Source organism: Biomphalaria glabrata, chromosome 4, assembly GCF_947242115.1.
Source record: "Biomphalaria glabrata chromosome 4, xgBioGlab47.1, whole genome shotgun sequence".
Taxonomy (NCBI): Eukaryota; Metazoa; Mollusca; class Gastropoda; family Planorbidae; genus Biomphalaria; species Biomphalaria glabrata.
In genome coordinates, this window is record NC_074714.1 from 39,205,069 (window position 1) to 39,225,110 (window position 20,042).

General features: G+C 36.2%; 1 protein-coding gene across 5 annotated transcripts in view; it reads left to right on the plus strand.

Annotated features, from left to right (window-relative positions):
* LOC106050630 (globin-like) overlaps positions 1 to 20,042 on the plus strand; it is a 59,638-nt gene that overhangs the window by 24,852 nt on the left and 14,744 nt on the right. For all 5 annotated transcript variants that reach the window (XM_056027435.1, XM_056027433.1, XM_056027436.1 and 2 more), the window contains exon 2: positions 9,803 to 9,911. In XM_056027435.1, coding sequence (XP_055883410.1) covers positions 9,881 to 9,911 — 31 coding nt within the window. In that variant the 5' untranslated portion in view covers positions 9,803 to 9,880. The remainder of the gene's footprint in view (positions 1 to 9,802; positions 9,912 to 20,042) is intronic.

Here is a 20,042-nt window from a genome sequence, read left to right on the forward strand (position 1 = left end):
ATATTTCCTATCAGGGCCAGATTTAGACTTGATAAGGCTCTAAACTACTTGTGTATATGGGATATGGGACGCCTTGTAGTTATCATCTCATCTCTGCCTGCCCTGATGACCCGTCTGGAGCATAGGCCACTAACATCTTGCAGGCGTCTGGTTCTGTCCCCAAGTCTTGCCCATCTGCTTGGCATCTGCTACTGATTCTCGGCCCGCCCCATGTATTTCTTGACCGTTCCATTTCCTTGGGTTTTCCAAGTAAAGTAAGAGTGTGTCTTGTGATGTTGGATGCTAGTGTGTTCTCTAAACTGATTTAAATATTTCTGGAACTATTTTTCGGGAGCCCATACGCAACGGGGGGGGGGGAGGTATAGCTTGTATTGCCCATAGGTAGATCCGGCACTTTCCCTCATACTTGTCACGAACTGCATCACTGCAGAAATTCGACGATTCTTCCGTGGCATCATTACACTCTGCGTGCAAACATTGTTAGAGCCATAGTTTCTCGTTACTGGCTTGATATGGCCCGCAGGTCGTTGTTTGGGTACTATTTACTAGATAAAAAGTGGATCTAATTTGTAAGATAACATAGGCTAACCATTAGATCTATATTCTACTCACTATGACTCGATAATATGCAATACTTTAGGGTACTATGCGTATAAGGTCGCCATTGCTGACGCTATGACAACCTCTTGATGTAAGAGTTTTCTAAATTCTTCTGATTTCTCTCCATTTGTAAAGGATAGGTTTATTTACTATTGCATATCAACCCATCTTCTCTTCCAAACGAATCATCTCGAGTCAAGTGTTAGGTTGAGAAAGGCTGAGCTAAGATAACATAAATAATCTTTCTGTCTAAATGCCTTACGTAAACGGGTCGGGTTGTGCTTGGGGATGAAGATTAATGCAGTGCGCATGTCCTTGCTATCATATTTTTTTTATTTTACTAGCACCTTGCGCTTTCGGAACTCTAGGTTGGTTTCTTGTGTGGCATTTGTCAGATGTTTATCCTCGAGTTAAATCATAAACCAATAACTCCATGAAGCTCATGGTTTGAAAGAATTTGGCCAGTCTGTAGAGTCTAAAGACACAGTAATCATTTATTTAGTAAATACGGTTAGAGAGCTAAGCGACAAAGAAATTACTACTATTTAAAAAAGTTGATATATTGCGTCTCTATGTGCTACAAGCATGTTATGCAAGGCCGACTTTAAGTAGGGGGATGCCTCTACATATACTTATATCTACAACATGTCATATTTTAGAAGGAAGAAATACAGTGCCTTGACATTTAATCTCACTTTCCTTTAAAAAATATTTAATATGCATATTTTAGTTTTAAAAAGGGTTTATTTTTTTAGTTCGTTAAGGGTAATGCCGTTGGTAAACGCACTGTTGTAAACCCTGAAATGTATTTACTTATTCCGAATATGCTACAAGCGTAAACTTCTTAATCAAGACATTTTTGCGAGTTTGTGACTCGTCGAAATAATTCGGATATTTTTTTTTTCTTTTGTGGAGGCACCTTTTTTGTCCCCTGAGCTGTAGTCCGGTCTGCCCTCCCTTAAATCTGGGCCTGGTATTGTGTACAATCTAATCACGTTTCTATTGTGGATATTTGCGACTTCCTTGAGGCGTTCAGCTCATACAGATCAACTCGAGCTAAATGTCACCTCAACCCCTCAATTCGGCAGTCAAGCTGTCTTTGTCACTTAGCCACGTGACCTGCACATGCTTTATATTTCCAATCGCCCAACTTATACATTCTTCAGTATTCCTACAATGTACCACCCCTAACCGTGAGAGGGCCACAAAGGCAGCGTGCGACCTCTGTTAGGAACGCCGTAGCGTAGCGGATTGGGCGTGTTAGCGAGCCTTTTTTTAAATTAATATCCTTTCCACGTTCCAATTTGTTCACTAAAACTTACTGTGGAATCCCACTGGTGTTTTCCCAGTTAGGCTAGCCTATTCTTTCCTTAACGGACTTTCCACGAGGAAGCCACTTTAAGACCGAGTAAAGATACCTCCTCGAATAGTTTACAGACTGGCAGCATAAAAGTTTTTCCTTTTGGAAATCACGTACTAAGAATATTCTTCTATTAAACGTATCCTTATTTTTTTTTAAAGTTAAAGTATCTTTAGACATCAATTTAAATAAGTTTAGATCAAATCATTAAAAAGCCAACTAGATTAAACAACACATTAGATCTCTTCTTAACCAACAGACCTGGATTAGTAGTTGATTATGATATTATCCCTGGTCTATCAGACCATGAGATCATAAAAATACACAGTCAGATAAAAGCAGTAGCCAATACAAAACCCAAAAGAAAAATCTTACTCTGGAATAAATGTAACCTAACACAACTACACCAAGCTGCATTAAACTTTCAACAAACATTCTTATTAGAAAAAGACATTAACCAACCAGTCGATGAACTCTGGAATTTCATTAAAAACCATCTTAAAAGCATTATAGAAAATCATATACCAACTAAATACACATCAAACAAAATAAATAAATGCTGGTTTAATAATAGACTAAAGAAGCTTTGTAAACAGAAGGAAAACCTATATAGAAAATTTAAAGAAACTAATGCAGAAAGAGTTTACAAAAAGTATATAAAAATTAAACACTTAACCCAAAAAGTAAGCAGACAGCTGCAGAGTGAATACATAAACAATGTAATATCTAAAGATAACAACAAAAACCTATGGTCATACATTAAGTCTAAGAAAATGGAAACAACAGGCGTAGCGCCATTAAAAGATGAACATAACATAATACATAATGATAATGATAATGAAACTAAAGCAAACATTCTAAACAAATACTTTGCATCAGCATTCTCAGCCCCAGGAGACAAAGACATATTACTGAATTTGAACCAAGTAGACAACATAGAAGATATAGTAGTACAAGAAAATGGAATTCAAAAACTATTAGCCAACACCAAACCAAATAAAGCTTCTGGACCTGATGGTATTCCAGCTAGATTACTCAAAGAACTAAGTAATGAGCTAGCCCCAGTGTTCAAAATACTCTTTCAGGCTTCACTTAACCAGGGCAGAGTACCAAAGGACTGGAAAGAAGCTAATGTCACCCTCCTATTTAAAAAAGGAGAAAAATCTGACCCAGGAAATTACAGACCAGTATCACTTACCAGCATCACATGTAAAATCCTAGAACACATAATATGTAGCAACATCATAAACCACTTAGACAAACATAATGTCCTCACACCATACCAACATGGCTTTAGGAAATATAGATCATGTGAAACACAACTAATAGGAATAATTGATGATTTTTCAAAAGGTTTAGATAATAGTGAACAAATAGATGCTATCTTACTAGACTTTTCTAAGGCTTTTGACAAAGTTCACCACCATAGCTTGCTTAAAAAATTAAAATATTTCGGCATTAATGGTCCACTGCATCAGTGGATTAAAGACTTTCTGATAGGGAGAGAACAAACTGTAATAATAAATGGTTCTAAATCAACACCGATAACAGTAAACTCAGGTGTACCTCAAGGAACAGTCTTGGGTTCACTACTATTTTTAATTTACATAAATGATTTACCAAATTGCATTACTTCAGGAACAAAAGTCAGATTATTTGCAGACGATTGCATAATATATAGAACAATAAAAACAACACAGGACACAGATATTTTACAAAGAGAATTAGATGAATTACAGAAATGGGAATCAAATTGGAGCATGTCTTTCCACCCAGAAAAATGTCAGTTGTTAAGAGTAACAAAAAAACTAAAACAAATTAATTCCACTTATCTTATTCATGGCAAACCAGTAACACAGACTAAAAACGCAAAATACCTAGGTGTTATAATAAATGAAAAACTGTCATGGAATCCACATATTGATGAAACTACAAAAAAATCAAACAAAGCATTAGGATTTATTAAAAGAAATTTCTATAAATCAAATAAGAAAATAAAACTAAAATGTTATTTAACCTTGGTTAGGCCAATAATAGAATATGCATCCTCTGCTTGGGACCCCTCAACTCAAGAAAACATTAAGAAACTAGTACAGACACAAAATAGAGCAGTGCGATTCATAACAAACGAATATTCACATTTGACTAGAGTAACACCTTTAGTAAAATCACTAAATTTAGAAAGCCTTCAGGACAGAAGGCTCAAAAGTAAAGTAGCAATAATACATAAAACACTGAACCATAATCTTCAAATACAAAAACAAAATTTAATAAAATACTCTGAAAGACACAAAGATAAAGGCACATTCCTCGTCCCATATGCTAGGACAAATTTGTACAAATACTCCTTCTTCCCTAGTGCTATTAGAGCATGGAATGGGTTGCCTGAGCTAGCCAGGAAAACCAGTGACTTGGCAGAGTTTAAGTCATTGGTTAATATGCATGACTAAATGCATGACGCGTAGGACGTAATCATCTTCTTTTTTGAAGTAACGTCTGTATTATATAAGATAAGATAAGAAATAAAGAAGACCAAGAACATGATAGCATATATATGAAATAAAATCTAATCCACTACGTGTGAGTCACACGCTTGCCAATCTAAAAATACCTGCTAGTCTTTCAATTAGTTTTGAAGTGGGTCAACTTCCAGATGCATTATTTCAGGCAGAGATCTAAAATATTTAATTTCTTGTTACCATGACAACGAATTTTTTAAAGACGTAGTTACAGTAATAAAAAAAAAAGTAAAAAGAATATTTTGAGGTTTTAACAATCTAACTATCCTTTGGGATTTCTGCCGGGGCACTCGTAGTTACAAATAGGTAGTCCAGGGGCGTCCACCTCCTTGATGCCCGATATTTCCATTTGTCCTAGTTCTGTTTTGGGTGTAGCTTCAGGTCGGTAATCGAGTAGCCCTATTACTTAACAAAAATATAGAGACTTGAATAGAGTTAGAAAAATTTATTTCCAACAAAATAAAACTTGACTTAATTGAACAGACATATACTTCTTTCAATTCCAGTGTAGAAATATATTCAAGTACTAGAGATTTAACAAGATGCCAAACGATTTAAAAATGTAACTAAATTCACTTCAATTCTACTGCTTTCAATATGCATTCATCACACATTGTGTGTGTGTGTGTGTGTGTGGTCTTCTATCTCCTTCTGTTTCAATAATACTAAATGTCTAGTTTAAGAAAAAAAACATTTTATTGCAGAATATTTTAAAATTAGTGTATTTATAGAAAAAAAAAACTAAGTAAAAGGGCCACCTGTACCACACTATTTGGGGCAGAAATCCCCATTCCCGAAAATGTGTGAAATATTTTTTTTTTCATTTCATAAATGCGAATTTAGTATTTGTACATCGTATACTGTTTACCGTTTATTACAATATCTCTATTCAGCTTACGAATTCTTCATCAGGTCAAAAAAAAACAACCTGAGCGATCACAATTCCCCAAAACAGCTCAATTTTCTTTGAAAATTTACTGTTTATGTATATCTTTGTGAAAAAAAAATACTAGCAGGAAATACTTTACAGGAAAAACTCTGGTTTTGTCGTCCATGATTTGTCAAATTGTAATACGCTTTAAAACAAAATTTTGTTAGGAGGTCTAGACATTGTATCGCTTGAATACATATGTCTCTGGTTATTCCCGCATGTGTTCTTTAAAGAGTTAAATGAATAAACATTTTGCGTACCGTTTTGTAAGTCTGGATCCATAGGCCTATCATTGGAATTGTTTCTACTTTGAGTACACTTTGAGTACATTTATAACCAGGATTTTTTTGTTCGGGTGGGGAGTTCATTGGGACGTGGTAAAAAAAAATATTTTATTTTAATCTCTCATTCACTAGTAAGGGTTAAATAATGGCTCTTATTAGAAGTCATCAGCTTCGTAAAGGAGGAATTTGTCTTTTTTTTTAAATAGTTTTTTTTATTTTATCTGTTTTATAGAAAAACAGAAAAAAAATATTTCACTTTATTTATTGATCAAAATTAGAGCTGTCTGTAGTCAAAAACATTGTTGTGTTATCAAACCCCACAAAAACATTGTTGTGTTATCAAAGCCCCCCAAAACATTGTTGTGTTATCAAAGCCCCCCAAAACATTGTTGTTTTATCAAACCCCTCAAAAGCATTGTTGTTTTATCAAACCCCCCAAAAACATTGTTGTTTTATCAAACCCCCCAAAAACATTGTTGTTTTATCAAACCCCTCAAAAGCATTGTTGTTTTATCAAACCCCCCAAAAACATTGTTGTTTTATCAAACCCCCCAAATACATTGTTGTTTTATCAAACCCCCCAAAAACATTGTTGTTTTATCAAACCCCTCAAAAGCATCGTTCTTACTTCATCACTTTCACATCTTCACGTGTCCCTTAGTCTGCTAGACCATTGGGTCACCACACAAGATTGTCAACCGTCTTTCTCCATTCCTCTCTCTTTTGCCATAGATAGAACCTCTTTCAATGTCAAGCCCGTCCATACTTTTAAGTTGTCTTCCCGTCGCTTTCTCTGTCTGCCTCTCCTTTTTCCTGGTACTGTTCCCTGAATGGAGGTCTTTGAATGCCCAGAAGACCTTGTAATATGGCCATAGAGTTTTAGTTGTTGTTTTTACAATAGTTAGCAGGTCATCGTGGGGTCCAATCGCTGTAGTAACCCTGTCTCTAATCTCTTCGCTTGTGATGCGGTATTTGAATCATAAATGTAAATAGTGTATTTCTGTAAATTGTAAACAATTATATAAGTATTAATAACTTATTGGTAAAACGGATTTAGATAAGAAAGGCTTATCCTATTTGACATAGAAGACTGACATCGTACAGCAATTTAGGTCATGAACTCAAAGGTTAAAAGTCAAAGCAAAAATTTCCATCACAAACCATCCCGAAGCCACAAGTAGCAGTTTCACTCGTATGCATAGACATGTGCTGTCTCGACCTTATTCGTCCTTATTTGTTCACTAATACTCTCGTAACGTCCCAAAAACTAAAGCCTAAAACTACTCTCAACTCCACTGGTGTGAAAGGAAAGCTTTTTTTTTTATTAAAATCTTTCTTCCTTTATGACCAAACAAGATGACAAATACTGTTTCTTTCGTCAATCTATCCAGGATATGAAGAGATGAAATAAAAGGTTTCACTCCCCTCCCTTTAAAGCACATCTTCTTTACCAGCCCTAAAAAAAAATTGCAATAAAGTCAATTTTTTTTTTGGTCTGAATTATGTGCCATTTGTCTTCCAAATTAATGTGCTCTGTTCCTGATTCTAATTATTAGACCTGTCATCAACATGTGTGGACACAATATGTTACTTCATGTGTACTACACAAACATGTGGTGAAGCTTGTTTATCTCGCAATGTTGCTTTATATAAAAAGTAGATCTAGATCTATTTAAAATGTTTACAAATTGATATTTAAAACAAGGAAAAGCATTTTTTTTAATATTTAAAAACAAGCAAAATATAACAAACTAGTCGACCGGCGGCGTAGCATACGCCGCTATTTTGCAGAGCCAACCTTAGGCCACTGCAACCTATGCGACCTCAGTGGGCCCAGAACTTTTATAGGACCCGCGCTAATTTTAGGTGTATAAATTATTAACTTAAACCATTTTATAACATAAAAGATTTCCCGCGGCCTCCTGTCATACACGAAAAAGTCCTGGAAATATCCGGAAATTATTAAAATCTTTTGAAAACTCATACAAATCTCCTGAAATATACAGACGAAAGTTCTTTTTTTTTTCCGCTCTTAAATTACCTAGGATAACTCCCTCCGTCCGAGTTGCAAAAATAAAAGAGTGTTCTTTCCATTGGGTCCAAACTCTTGAGCGTGCTCTGTCGCCTCGATAGTTACTACAGAGTAGATACCCCCCCCCCTTTTTTTTTTAACGTGAGGTAGAAATAAAAAAAAAAAGAGTAATATTGCAACGGTCCTGCCCTGCTATTTTGTGACTACGTGTTCTCCCCCCCCTCCCCCTCTTGTTTTCTCGTGGACTATCCGCAGAGTGATCTTTCCTTTACTCCTTACTACTCGACAAAACTCTTGAGGGAAGAAGAGAATTATATATATAGACCCTTTAGAAATCCTTTACAAAGCTTATCTAAAGGGGAATCCTTAAAATTATATTTACCAATAATTTACAAGGTATTTCCCTTATTCGATATCAAACGAAAATAATTACCAATAATTAATTGACTACTAGAGTATTTTTGTTTGTTGATTCATGTTTTGTTAGGTATAATAATAGCAGTTTAGAGTATCAACTTGATCGGAGAATGCGTGGGGGAGAAATAGCGTTAACAATCATTAAAGGGGACTATACCCAACAAATTTAGCCATATCTGTGAATACTGAAGTATTAGTTTCCCTTGTTACTATTAAACAAAATAATGAATTACCAGTAATTAATTGTCTAATTGGTTACTTGTTTTTATTGATTTCATGTCTATGTAATGAATAATTGTGCGAAGTTTCGGTATGATCCGAGAATGGGTGTGGGAGAAATATCGTGTATACTCTTTTTATCCCACAGACAGACAGAGAGAGGTGATATAAGCTTTGTAAACACAAAAGTCTTATATATAGTGTAGCTGTATCAATTACTTTGGATCAGTTATTTATGTATCTTGGCAATTGATCTAGACTAACAAGAATAAATCTTCGCAATTACAAATATTTTTGCCGATTGCTACTAAGCTTTTATCAACTCTGTCTGTCTGATCAAACTATTTGTTTTACTTAACAAATTAAGAACTTTTTTTTTTTTTAATTTTCAATTAGTTAATTAACTATTGGTAATCAATTATTTTGTTTGGTATCTCGGACAAGGGAAAGAAATAAGCTGGTAAAAGCTGAATTAGTTCCCTTTATACTTTGAAAAGAAAAGTTTGAAACTCTTTCTTTTTCTTCCTCTCACTCTGACTCTCTCTTTCTGTCTCTTTCTCTTCATTGTCTCTCTCTTTATCCTGATATCTCTCTCATAAATTGTATCGGTTTTGTTTATTTCCGGCCTTTCATACTTGTGTATTTTCATAAACAAATTATAAGAAGATGCTATGGTATCTAACGTGAAAGATTTGCTTATAGACATTTATAACAGTTCTAGAATTGTGTGTTTTGTTTTTCATTTGGCTTTTTCATTTCACAAGATAACATTTCGTCAATAGAATTCACCCGTTTCAGAGGTGGCTTTAGCTTAAGGCCGCCTCTATTCATTTCACACATACATACATACATATACTCACACATTTCACACAGACTAGACATAATCTAACAAACAATAACAAATGCACATGTGTGGGTTTTTTCACTTGTTACAAAACACCTGACAATCTATCTATCTATCTATCTATCTATCTATCTATCTATCTATCTATCTCTCTATCTATCTATCTATCTATCTATCTATCTATCTATCAATCTATCTATCTATCTATCTATCTATCTATCTATCTATCTATCTATCTATCTAATCTATTTATCTATCTATCTATCTATCTATCTATCTATCTATCTATCTATCTATCTAATCTATTTATCTATCTATCTATCTATCTATCTATCTAATCTACATCTTTCTTATCTTATCTTATCTAATCTTATCTAATTATCTATCTGTCTTCTGTATATCTGTTTATCTGTCGATGCGCCTACCTGTCTGTCTATTTATCTTTATTTTTGCATATAAAACAACATTTTACAAACATACAAATATCCATTCACAGATCCTCTCTACTAGTCTCTCCTAACAGCATTCTTGCATTCCAGACCATCTCCATGCTCACATTGAAGATTTTGTTAACTTTTCAAATACGTTTTCCTCAGATGTCAGTGACGCCTCCTACAGCTTGCAATGACGTAGCCTACATCGAATGACGTGAGGGGTACACTGCAGCCGTTGCTATGCCTACGTACTCAATTCTATGCTGTATAGGTATTACTCCCCTTTGTTTTGTTGTTTCCTGTTTGTTCAAGCCATTGTAATGCTTAGTTTGGTGTGACTGGACACGGCTAACTCTCGAGATCTACGTGATGAGTGGTGAATTGTACGTTATTCGGTGGCGACATTCTCCACTTCAATATGTATTCGTTTCACGTTGTCACCATTAGAATATCTCCAAATTATGTGAAATCTGTCATGTTTTTTCATTCTATCTGTCACGTTCCCGTTTTGTCCCATTCCATCTATCACCTTCTTTCTGTCACGTTCTGTCATAATCTATCTGTCACTTTCTGTCACACTATTGCTCTCATACTTTGTGTCTTATTCTTTCTGTCATTATCTACCTTCCTTGTTCCAACTATCCTGTTATATTTGACACTTTCTATTAGATTATGTCATACTCTGTCAGATTTTATCTGCCATGCTCTATATGTCTCATTTTATCTGTCATACTGTGTCACATTTTATCTGTCCTACTTTGTTACTAATTGTCATACTCTGTCATATTCTATGCTACTCTATCTGTTATATTCTAACTGTCACATTTTATCACATTCTATGTCATACTCTATTTTTCATACTCTATATGTATATGACATTCTATCTGTCATACTCTGTCATGTTCTATCTGTCATACTCCATTTGTCACATTCTGTCTGTCACATTCTGTCTGTCACATTCTGTCTGTCACATTCTGTCTGTCACATTCTGTCTGTCACATTCTAACTGTCGCGTTCTACATTAGAAACCAACAATATATTAAACTAATAACTATTCAAAATTGTTTAAAGCTCGTCTGATCGCGTAGAAGTTTCAAGACCTATCCCATCTGTCTCTATCTCTCTTTCTCTTTCTCTCTCTCACTCTCAATCAATCACTCACATGCACACTCGGACATAGCCACACGAAAGCACAAGATAGACATCAGAATAGTTTTGAGTCTTAGAGGATGTACGGGGATTTTTAATTGTGCTCTGAGGGTCATGTCTTAAATCTCTGAGTTTAACCTTATCTTATGGGCTGCTAGACATTAGCTAAGAAAATGTGTTTGTTCCGTGTATACTCTCTCATACTCCCTTGTTAATAGTCAATAGTCTAGAAACGCGCCGTTTTAGTCCGTTCAGCAAGCTTCAATCTGGACTCGTTGGTTACTTTATAGACTAAAAAAAAACAACTTTATAATAGTTCATTATATTTGCATAATAGCACGCAGTAATAAAAAAAAAATCTCCATCAACATAAATAAGGGCTTTTACGCTCACTCGTATTTAGACGGATATAAGGGGGTGGATTGTTCGATGTGCCATCATCCTCAGTGTGACGTCCAATGTGGATAATCCCTTGTTCGTGTTCTTCCCTCGTCTGCCAACATTACCTCTTTCTCCAAGTCAATGTTTTCTTTTGTGTGTTTAAATCGTGGGGGTGATAGTGTCTGGGATACAGGCGTCTAAGATTCAACGCCTAGATTACCTGTGGCGTTTACCTGTTGGTTGCTGAAATAGATTACATCAGTGACTCGTCACGTTTGGTTATCCCCATCAGTCAAAACATTGCCCCGTGTATTTCTTTTTAATTATTAAGTATCATCTCATTGGGTACATACAGTAAGTTGTAGAGGGTGTTTTCCCCCTGTGTTCTCATGACCTTTAGATTGGGAGACCACTGAGAGTAATTGGCAGAGGAACGAAGCATAAATTACGGTACTGTAGAGCTTTTATTGTTCATGATACTTTAATAATTGGCATATAAATACTTGGTACAGAAATATATGCAATAGTTCATATCGACATGTTAACCGAATAGAACATTGTCTTGTCTCTTTAAAACAATAACATCAATTTCTGTGCGCGACTCAGTAGAACTTGAAATATGAATGCAGGTCAGTGACAAATAAAAACTAGGAGAAAAGTGATACAAATGTTTTACTGAGAGAAAATTTGGTTTGTTTGTAAAAAGTTGTAAAATGATTTGCATGTTTCGGATGTTCCTTCAGAGTTGAAGATAATTTACTTCCTAGTCCAAACCTCCCGCAGGACGACGGGGGATGGCAGCGGGCAGGGTATGAACCCGGGACCATCGACAAGTCCGATCGACAGTCCAGCACACATACCGCACGACAAAGCAGCCATCCTGTTGTATGATAGAGTCATAGTCTGATAGAGTAATGTTTTGTCTTTTTTTACGAATCGCTACTGATTTTTTACATTGATTTAAAACTCACAAATATTATTTTATCTCTTTCTCTCTTAAAGCTCTATCTCTGAATACTCTCTCTCTCTCTCTTTATCTCTCTCATACACACTCTCTCTGAAACATGCACTCTCTCAGCTCTCTCTCTCTCTTTCTTTCTAACAACACAATCTCTGTTATACTCAGTCTCTCATACAAACACACACTCTCTCTCATACACATACTCTCTCAGGTCTCTCTAACAGCGCAATCTCTGCCATTCTCTCTCATACTGCTCTCTCTCTCTCTCTCTCTCTCACGCTCTCTCTCTCTCTCTTTCGCTTTCTTTCTCATACACATATTCTCTCATGTCTCTCTTTCTAACAACGCTATCTCTGTCATACTCTCTCATACACACATTGCTCTCTCTTTCTCTCTCTCGCATACACATACTCTCTCAGATCTTTCTAACAACGCTATCTCTGTCATTCTCTCTCATACTGCGCTCTCTCTCTCTCTTTCTCTCTCATACACATACTTTTTCTCTCTCTCTCGCTCTCTCTCTCTCTCGCTCTCTCTCTCTCTCGCAAACACATACTCTCTCAGATCTAACAGCGCAATCTCTGTCATTCTCTCTCATACTGCTCTCTCTCTCTCTCGCGCGCGCTCTCTCTCTCTCTCTCATACACATACTCTCTCAGGTCTCTCTTTCTAACAGCGCAATTTCTGTCATTCTCTCTCATACACAAGCACACTATATCACTCATACACATACACACTATACCTCTCATACACATGCACACTATCTCTCTCATACACATACACACTATATCTCTCATACACATACACACTATATCTCTAATACACATACACACTATATCTCTCATACACATGCACACTATATCTCGCATACACATACACACTATATCTCTCATACACATGCACACTATATCTCTCATACACATACAGACTATATCTCTCATACACATGCACACTATATCTCTCATACACATACACACTATATCTCTCATACACATGCACGCTATATATCTCTCATACTCATGCACGCTATATCTCTCATACTCATGCACGCTATATATCTCTCATACTCATACACACTATATCTCTCATACACATGCACGCTATATATCTCATACACATGCACGCTATATATCTCTCATACACATGCACACTATATCTCTCATACACATGCACGCTATATATCTCTCATACTCATGCACGCTATATCTCTCATACTCATGCACGCTATATATCTCTCATACACATACACACTATATCTCTCATACACATGCACGTTATATATCTCTCATACTCATGCACGCTATATATCTCTCATACACATACACACTATATCTCTCATACACATGCACGCTATATATCTCTCATACACATACACGCTATATCTCTCATACACAAGCACACTATATCTCTCATACACATACACGCTATATCTCTCATACACATACACGCTATATCTCTCATACACATACACACATTATCTCTCATACACATACACACTATATCTCGCATACACATACACACTATATCTCTCATACACATACAGACTATATCTCGCATACACATGCACACTATATCTCTCATACACATACACGCTATATCTCTCATACACATACACGCTATATCTCTCATACACATACACGCTATATCTCTCATACACATGCACGCTATATATCTCTCATACTCATGCACGCTATATCTCTCATACACATACACGCTATATCTCTCATACACATACACACTATATCTCTCATACACATGCACGCTATATCTCTCATACACATACACGCTATATCTCTCATACACATACACACTATATCTCTTATACACATACACACTATATCTCTCTTACACATACACACTATATCTCTCTTACACATACACACTATATCTCTCATACACATGCACACTATATCTCTCATACACATACACGCTATATCTCGCATACACATACACACTATATCTCTCATACACATGCACACTATATCTCTCATACACATACAGACTATATCTCTCATACACATGCACACTATATCTCTCATACACATACACACTATATCTCTCATACACATGCACGCTATATATCTCTCATACTCATGCACGCTATATCTCTCATACTCATGCACGCTATATATCTCTCATACTCATACACACTATATCTCTCATACACATGCACGCTATATATCTCATACACATGCACGCTATATATCTCTCATACACATGCACACTATATCTCTCATACACATGCACGCTATATATCTCTCATACACATACACACTATATCTCTCATACACATGCACGCTATATATCTCTCATACTCATGCACGCTATATCTCTCATACTCATGCACGCTATATCTCTCATACTCATGCACGCTATATATCTCTCATACACATACACACTATATCTCTCATACACATGCACGCTATATATCTCTCATACACATACACGCTATATCTCTCATACACAAGCACACTATATCTCTCATACACATACACGCTATATCTCTCATACACATACACGCTATATCTCTCATACACATACACACTATATCTCTCATACACATACACACTATATCTCGCATACACATACACACTATATCTCTCATACACATACAGACTATATCTCGCATACACATGCACACTATATCTCTCATACACATACACGCTATATCTCTTAACATATACACGCTATATCTCTCATACACATACACGCTATATCTCTCATACATATGCACGCTATATATCTCTCATACTCATGCACGCTATATCTCTCATACACATACACGCTATATCTCTCATACACATACACACTATATCTCTCATACACATGCACGCTATATCTCTCATACACATACACGCTATATCTCTCATACACATACACATTATATCTCTCTTACACATACACACTATATCTCTCTTACACATACACACTATATCTCTCTTACACATACACACTATATCTCTCTTACACATACACACTATATCTCTCATACACATGCACGCTATATATCTCTCATACACATGCACGCTATATATCTCTCATACACATACACGCTATATCTCTCATACACATGCACGCTATATCTCTCATACACATACACGCTATATCTCTCATACACATGCACGCTATATCTCTCATACACATGCACGCTATATCTCTCATACACATACACGCTATATCTCTCTTACACATGCACGCTATATCTCTCATACACATGCACGCTATATCTCTCATACACATACACGCTATATCTCTCATACACATGCACGCTATATCTCTCATACACATGCACGCTATATATCTCTCATACACATGCACGCTATATCTCTCATACACATACACGCTATATCTCTCATACACATACACGCTATATATCTCTCATACACATACACACTATATCTCTCTTACACATACACACTATATCTCTCTTACACATACACACTATATCTCTCTTACACATACACACTATATCTCTCATACACATGCACGCTATATCTCTCATACACATGCACGCTATATCTCTCTTACACATGCACGCTATATCTCTCATACACATGCACGCTATATCTCTCATACACATACACGCTATATCTCTCATACACATACACACTATATCTCTCATACACATACACGCTATATCTCTCTTACACATACACACTATATCTCTCTTACACATACACACTATATCTCTCATACACATGCACGCTATATCTCTCATACACATACACACTATATCTCTCTTACACATACACACTATATCTCTCTTACACATACACACTATATCTCTCTTACACATACACACTATATCTCTCTTACACATACACGCTATATCTCTCATACACATGCACGCTATATCTCTCATACACATACACGCTATATCTCTCATACACATACACGCTATATATCTCTCATACACATGCACGCTATATATCTCTCATACACATGCACGCTATATATCTCTCATACACATACACGCTATATCTCTCATACACATGCACGCTATATCTCTCAAACACATGCAGACTCTGTCAGTTCTCTAACAGCTCCCACTGTAATAAACATTGAATATTATTTATAAAGATTGACACTATCTTCAACAGAATGTATCTGCTTCGTGCTCGTTAAAAAATCTTTATTATATTATCTAGGTAAGGGGCAGGATAACAAAGAAGAGAAAAAATCTTGCGCCTCCCATTCACCTATATATTTTCTGGCTATTGAATAACAGAAGTAGTCCCAACCAGATTTCATGATCTTGAAAAATACACATTTGATCATACCATATTCACATCTTAAGAACTAATTATCTTTTCTCCTACATTTTAATTTAACTCGATATCATTATTGCACTAAGCCATTTTCCCTTGAGATGTCAGCCCTCCTGGGGGCCAGCTTGAGGTTCCTTTTTAGAAACGGCCCACGCGAACATCTGAATTTAAAACCGATAGCTATAGTGTCACAACTCAATTACAGACACACTATAAACAATATAGTGCCACAACTCAATTACATAATCTTTCAACAAAGACAAGTGACAGAAATGAATGCATTATGTGTTTTACGGGTGTTTGTTTAGAATAACGAAACTCTTTCTATAGGTGCACTTGTTAAAGTGGTACAATAATTGCTGTTCATTCTTTTAGATTAACGATAATCCTACATATGTAAATTATTATGTTATATGATGGAATGCACTGCAGACCATTGGCTCGCTCTCTCTTGGCAAGGATTTATTTTTTTTTAAAAAGGTTTACTGTTTGTAAATAAAAGATAAGTGGTGCTTTGAATACAAGGAGTGATTTTGTTATTTAGATTGGGAAAAAAAAATTAAAAGGGGCAACAAGAAATTTCAAATTGAAACTTTACCCACCATTCATATTATCTCCCTTTGTCTCCTCTTCACCTTGCTTCTCCTTGTTTGTTCCAAGAGGCTCTGCCTTTAAGTTTCGAGCTAATTATATCCACTTGTTTTATTTGAGTCACCATTAGATTCTGGCGATAGCGCCAAACACAGCCTCATCTCATTTGCACCTATCACGCACTGGGCCGATTCTGCTCTTTTCCAACTAGTGGTGGTCGCTGTTGTTGTTTGTTTTTAAGCTCGTGCACCTCCTGGTGTTCACAGAGACCACTGATTGAGTCGAAGAGAAGTTGTTTCCCCAGCGTTTTGTTAAGAGTTGTTTACCTTTTCAATGATGTTAGCCATGAGTATTTAGTACCAGTTGCCTCCCTTTCAAGGAGAACGTCCTGGTTTGCCTAGCTACTGGTTACACAAAGCGCTGTTTTTTGAAAGTTCTGTCGTAACGTAGGATAAGGCCGAATATACTATGAAGTTGTCATTTGAGACAAAAGTATAAAGTTGCTAATGGCATCATTGTAATTCTATTGAAATTTGTAATTCTATAGAAAGTAGTTATTTTACAGAAAGTAGTTATTTTACAGAAGGTAGTTATTTTACAGAAGGTAGTAATTTTATAGAACGTAGTTATTCTAAGGAAAGTAATCCTACAAGTAGTTACCCTATAAAAAGTAGTTACCCTATAAAAAGTAGTTACCCTATAAAAAGTAGTTACCCTATAAAAAAGTAGTAAATATAGGTAGTTACCCTATAAAAAGTAGTTACCCTAAATAAAGTAGTTAACATACAGAGAGTAGTTATTTTACATAAAGTAGTTAATTTACATAAAGTAGTTAATTTACATAAAGTAGTTATTTTACATAAAGTAGTTATTTTACATAAAGTAGTTATTTTACATAAAGTAGTAATTGTAAAGAACATAGTTATCATACAGATAGTTATCCTACAGAAAATAGTTATACAGAAATTAGTTATCCTACAGAAATTAGTTATCCTACAAAAGTTGTTATCATACAGAAAGTAGTTATCATACAGAAAGTAGTTATCCTAAAGAAATTAGTTATCTTACAGAAATTAGTTATCCTACAAAAAGTAGTTATCCTACAGAAAGTAGTTATCCTACTGTAATTCTGCACCAAAAAGTATTTGTTGTGTGTTTGCGTGTGGGTGTGTTTGTACTAGGAACAACATTCTTATTCTATTAAATGAATTCCACCCTGTCCCCCCCCTCCTGGAGATTGTTGACTTCTGATGTTGCTTGAGAAAATATATCCAGGTTCATGTCAGAAAATATTTAGTGATCTCTTTCCTGACACCATTGTAACTTGTCTCTAGCATTCAAAGCTGCGTGGTGAACAGGCTAGTCATAAACAGGTCACACTGAGTGCCGACATCCACACGTTTTATCGGGGAGTTCGTCTTGAAAGATGATACAATAGATTTCCTAGAGGCAAGTCTGGTGATAGCAAACTTATTTTGTATATCTGGTGAACAGAGTACAGACGTATTGATAATTAAAGTATTTAATAAAATATTTTTATTTCAGACGTTTCAGCAATGTAGAATCAAACGATTCAGAGTCCACACCACAGATAGTCACATTGTCCACATAAGCAAAAGTGTCAGTGAGTCGTTCGTCTTCGATGATTCTGTCAATCCTACGCTGAAAACAGGCGACTCCCATTCGTAACGCCAAACGGAATTGATACAGTTTCCCACATGCTTCAAAGGCTGTGAACGGCCTTTCCTCTTTTTTTTAATGGGAATCTGATGGTATGCACTTTTCAGGTCTAAAGTGTTATATACAGAGTACTGGGAAATCTTTTCTGCTAGTTCATCAATTCTGAGCATAGGGTAGGCGTCTAGTAGAGTGAACCGGTTGATGGTTTGGCTGTAGTCTATATCCATTCTTTTCTTATGTCTGTTGTGACGCCAGGGAGACTTAGATGGTTCAATAATCTCATCCTTTATCAGTTGTTGAATTTCCTTCTCTATAAGCTTTCTATCTGGAATTTAGTATCTGCGAGACTTTGTAGCCACAGGGATACAGTTTGGTGACAGATTACTAAATAGGCTAGGAGCCTCTACCCTCGCTGGCTGGAGTGGAGAGTACTCAGGCACAACGATGGTTTCTGACCATCGAAAGGAATAATCAGATTTTGGTGCAAACTTATAAAGTCAAGTCGAAGAATGACGTCGGAGCACAAATTGTCTAGTAAAGAAAGTTTAACTCCTTCGTATCGTTCATTTTTGAGTCGTATGTTAGGGTAGATATGTCTTTGAGTGATTCGAGATAGATGGGTGGAAGCCATAAAGATTCTGTTGCCTAAGGAACATGTCGGCCATTTGTGCTTCTTAGCAATGTGCGTCGAAATATAACTTTCACAGCTCCCAGTGTCTACTAGGGCCTTCAATAGCACATTGTTGATGCAAATGGGTATCGTAGTTTTGTTTAAACTCAAAGGCTGCACAGTAGCGATAGCCGACACTGTTGAAGATTTAGATTTGCATACCCTTTGAAAATGACCCTTTTTGAAGCACTGATTGCATGTCGCTTCCCTTGCAGGGCATCGAGAGCGGGGATGCTTAACCCTGCCGCAAAAGTAACACTTGCAAGCTAATGCATTTACTTCATGTGTGTGGTAATTGCTTGCACTTTGAGGAATCGTTACATTTGGCAAGGGTGAGGCCGAAGAATTGGTGAGAGTAGTTGCTGCGCAATTTGTTTCCGGCTGTGATGATTCATATTGTATTGAGTGCTGATAAGCATGTTCTAGTAAGTGAGCCTCCTTGAAGGCGTCCTTTAAACTCAAAATAGTCTTTTCAAGAAGACGTTTTCGAATGCTGTTGGACACTAGTCCATTGATAAACGAATCTCTAATAGCCTCTTCTCGGTGTTGTTCAGCAGTCACCGCCCTGAAGTTGCAATCTTTGGATAGAATTCTTAATTTCTGCATGTAGGCGTCTATCGTTTGACCTTGCTCTTGTTTGCAAGTAGCTAACCTGTGCCTAGCAAACACCTCATTCTTTGGTTGAATGTAGATGCTGTAGAG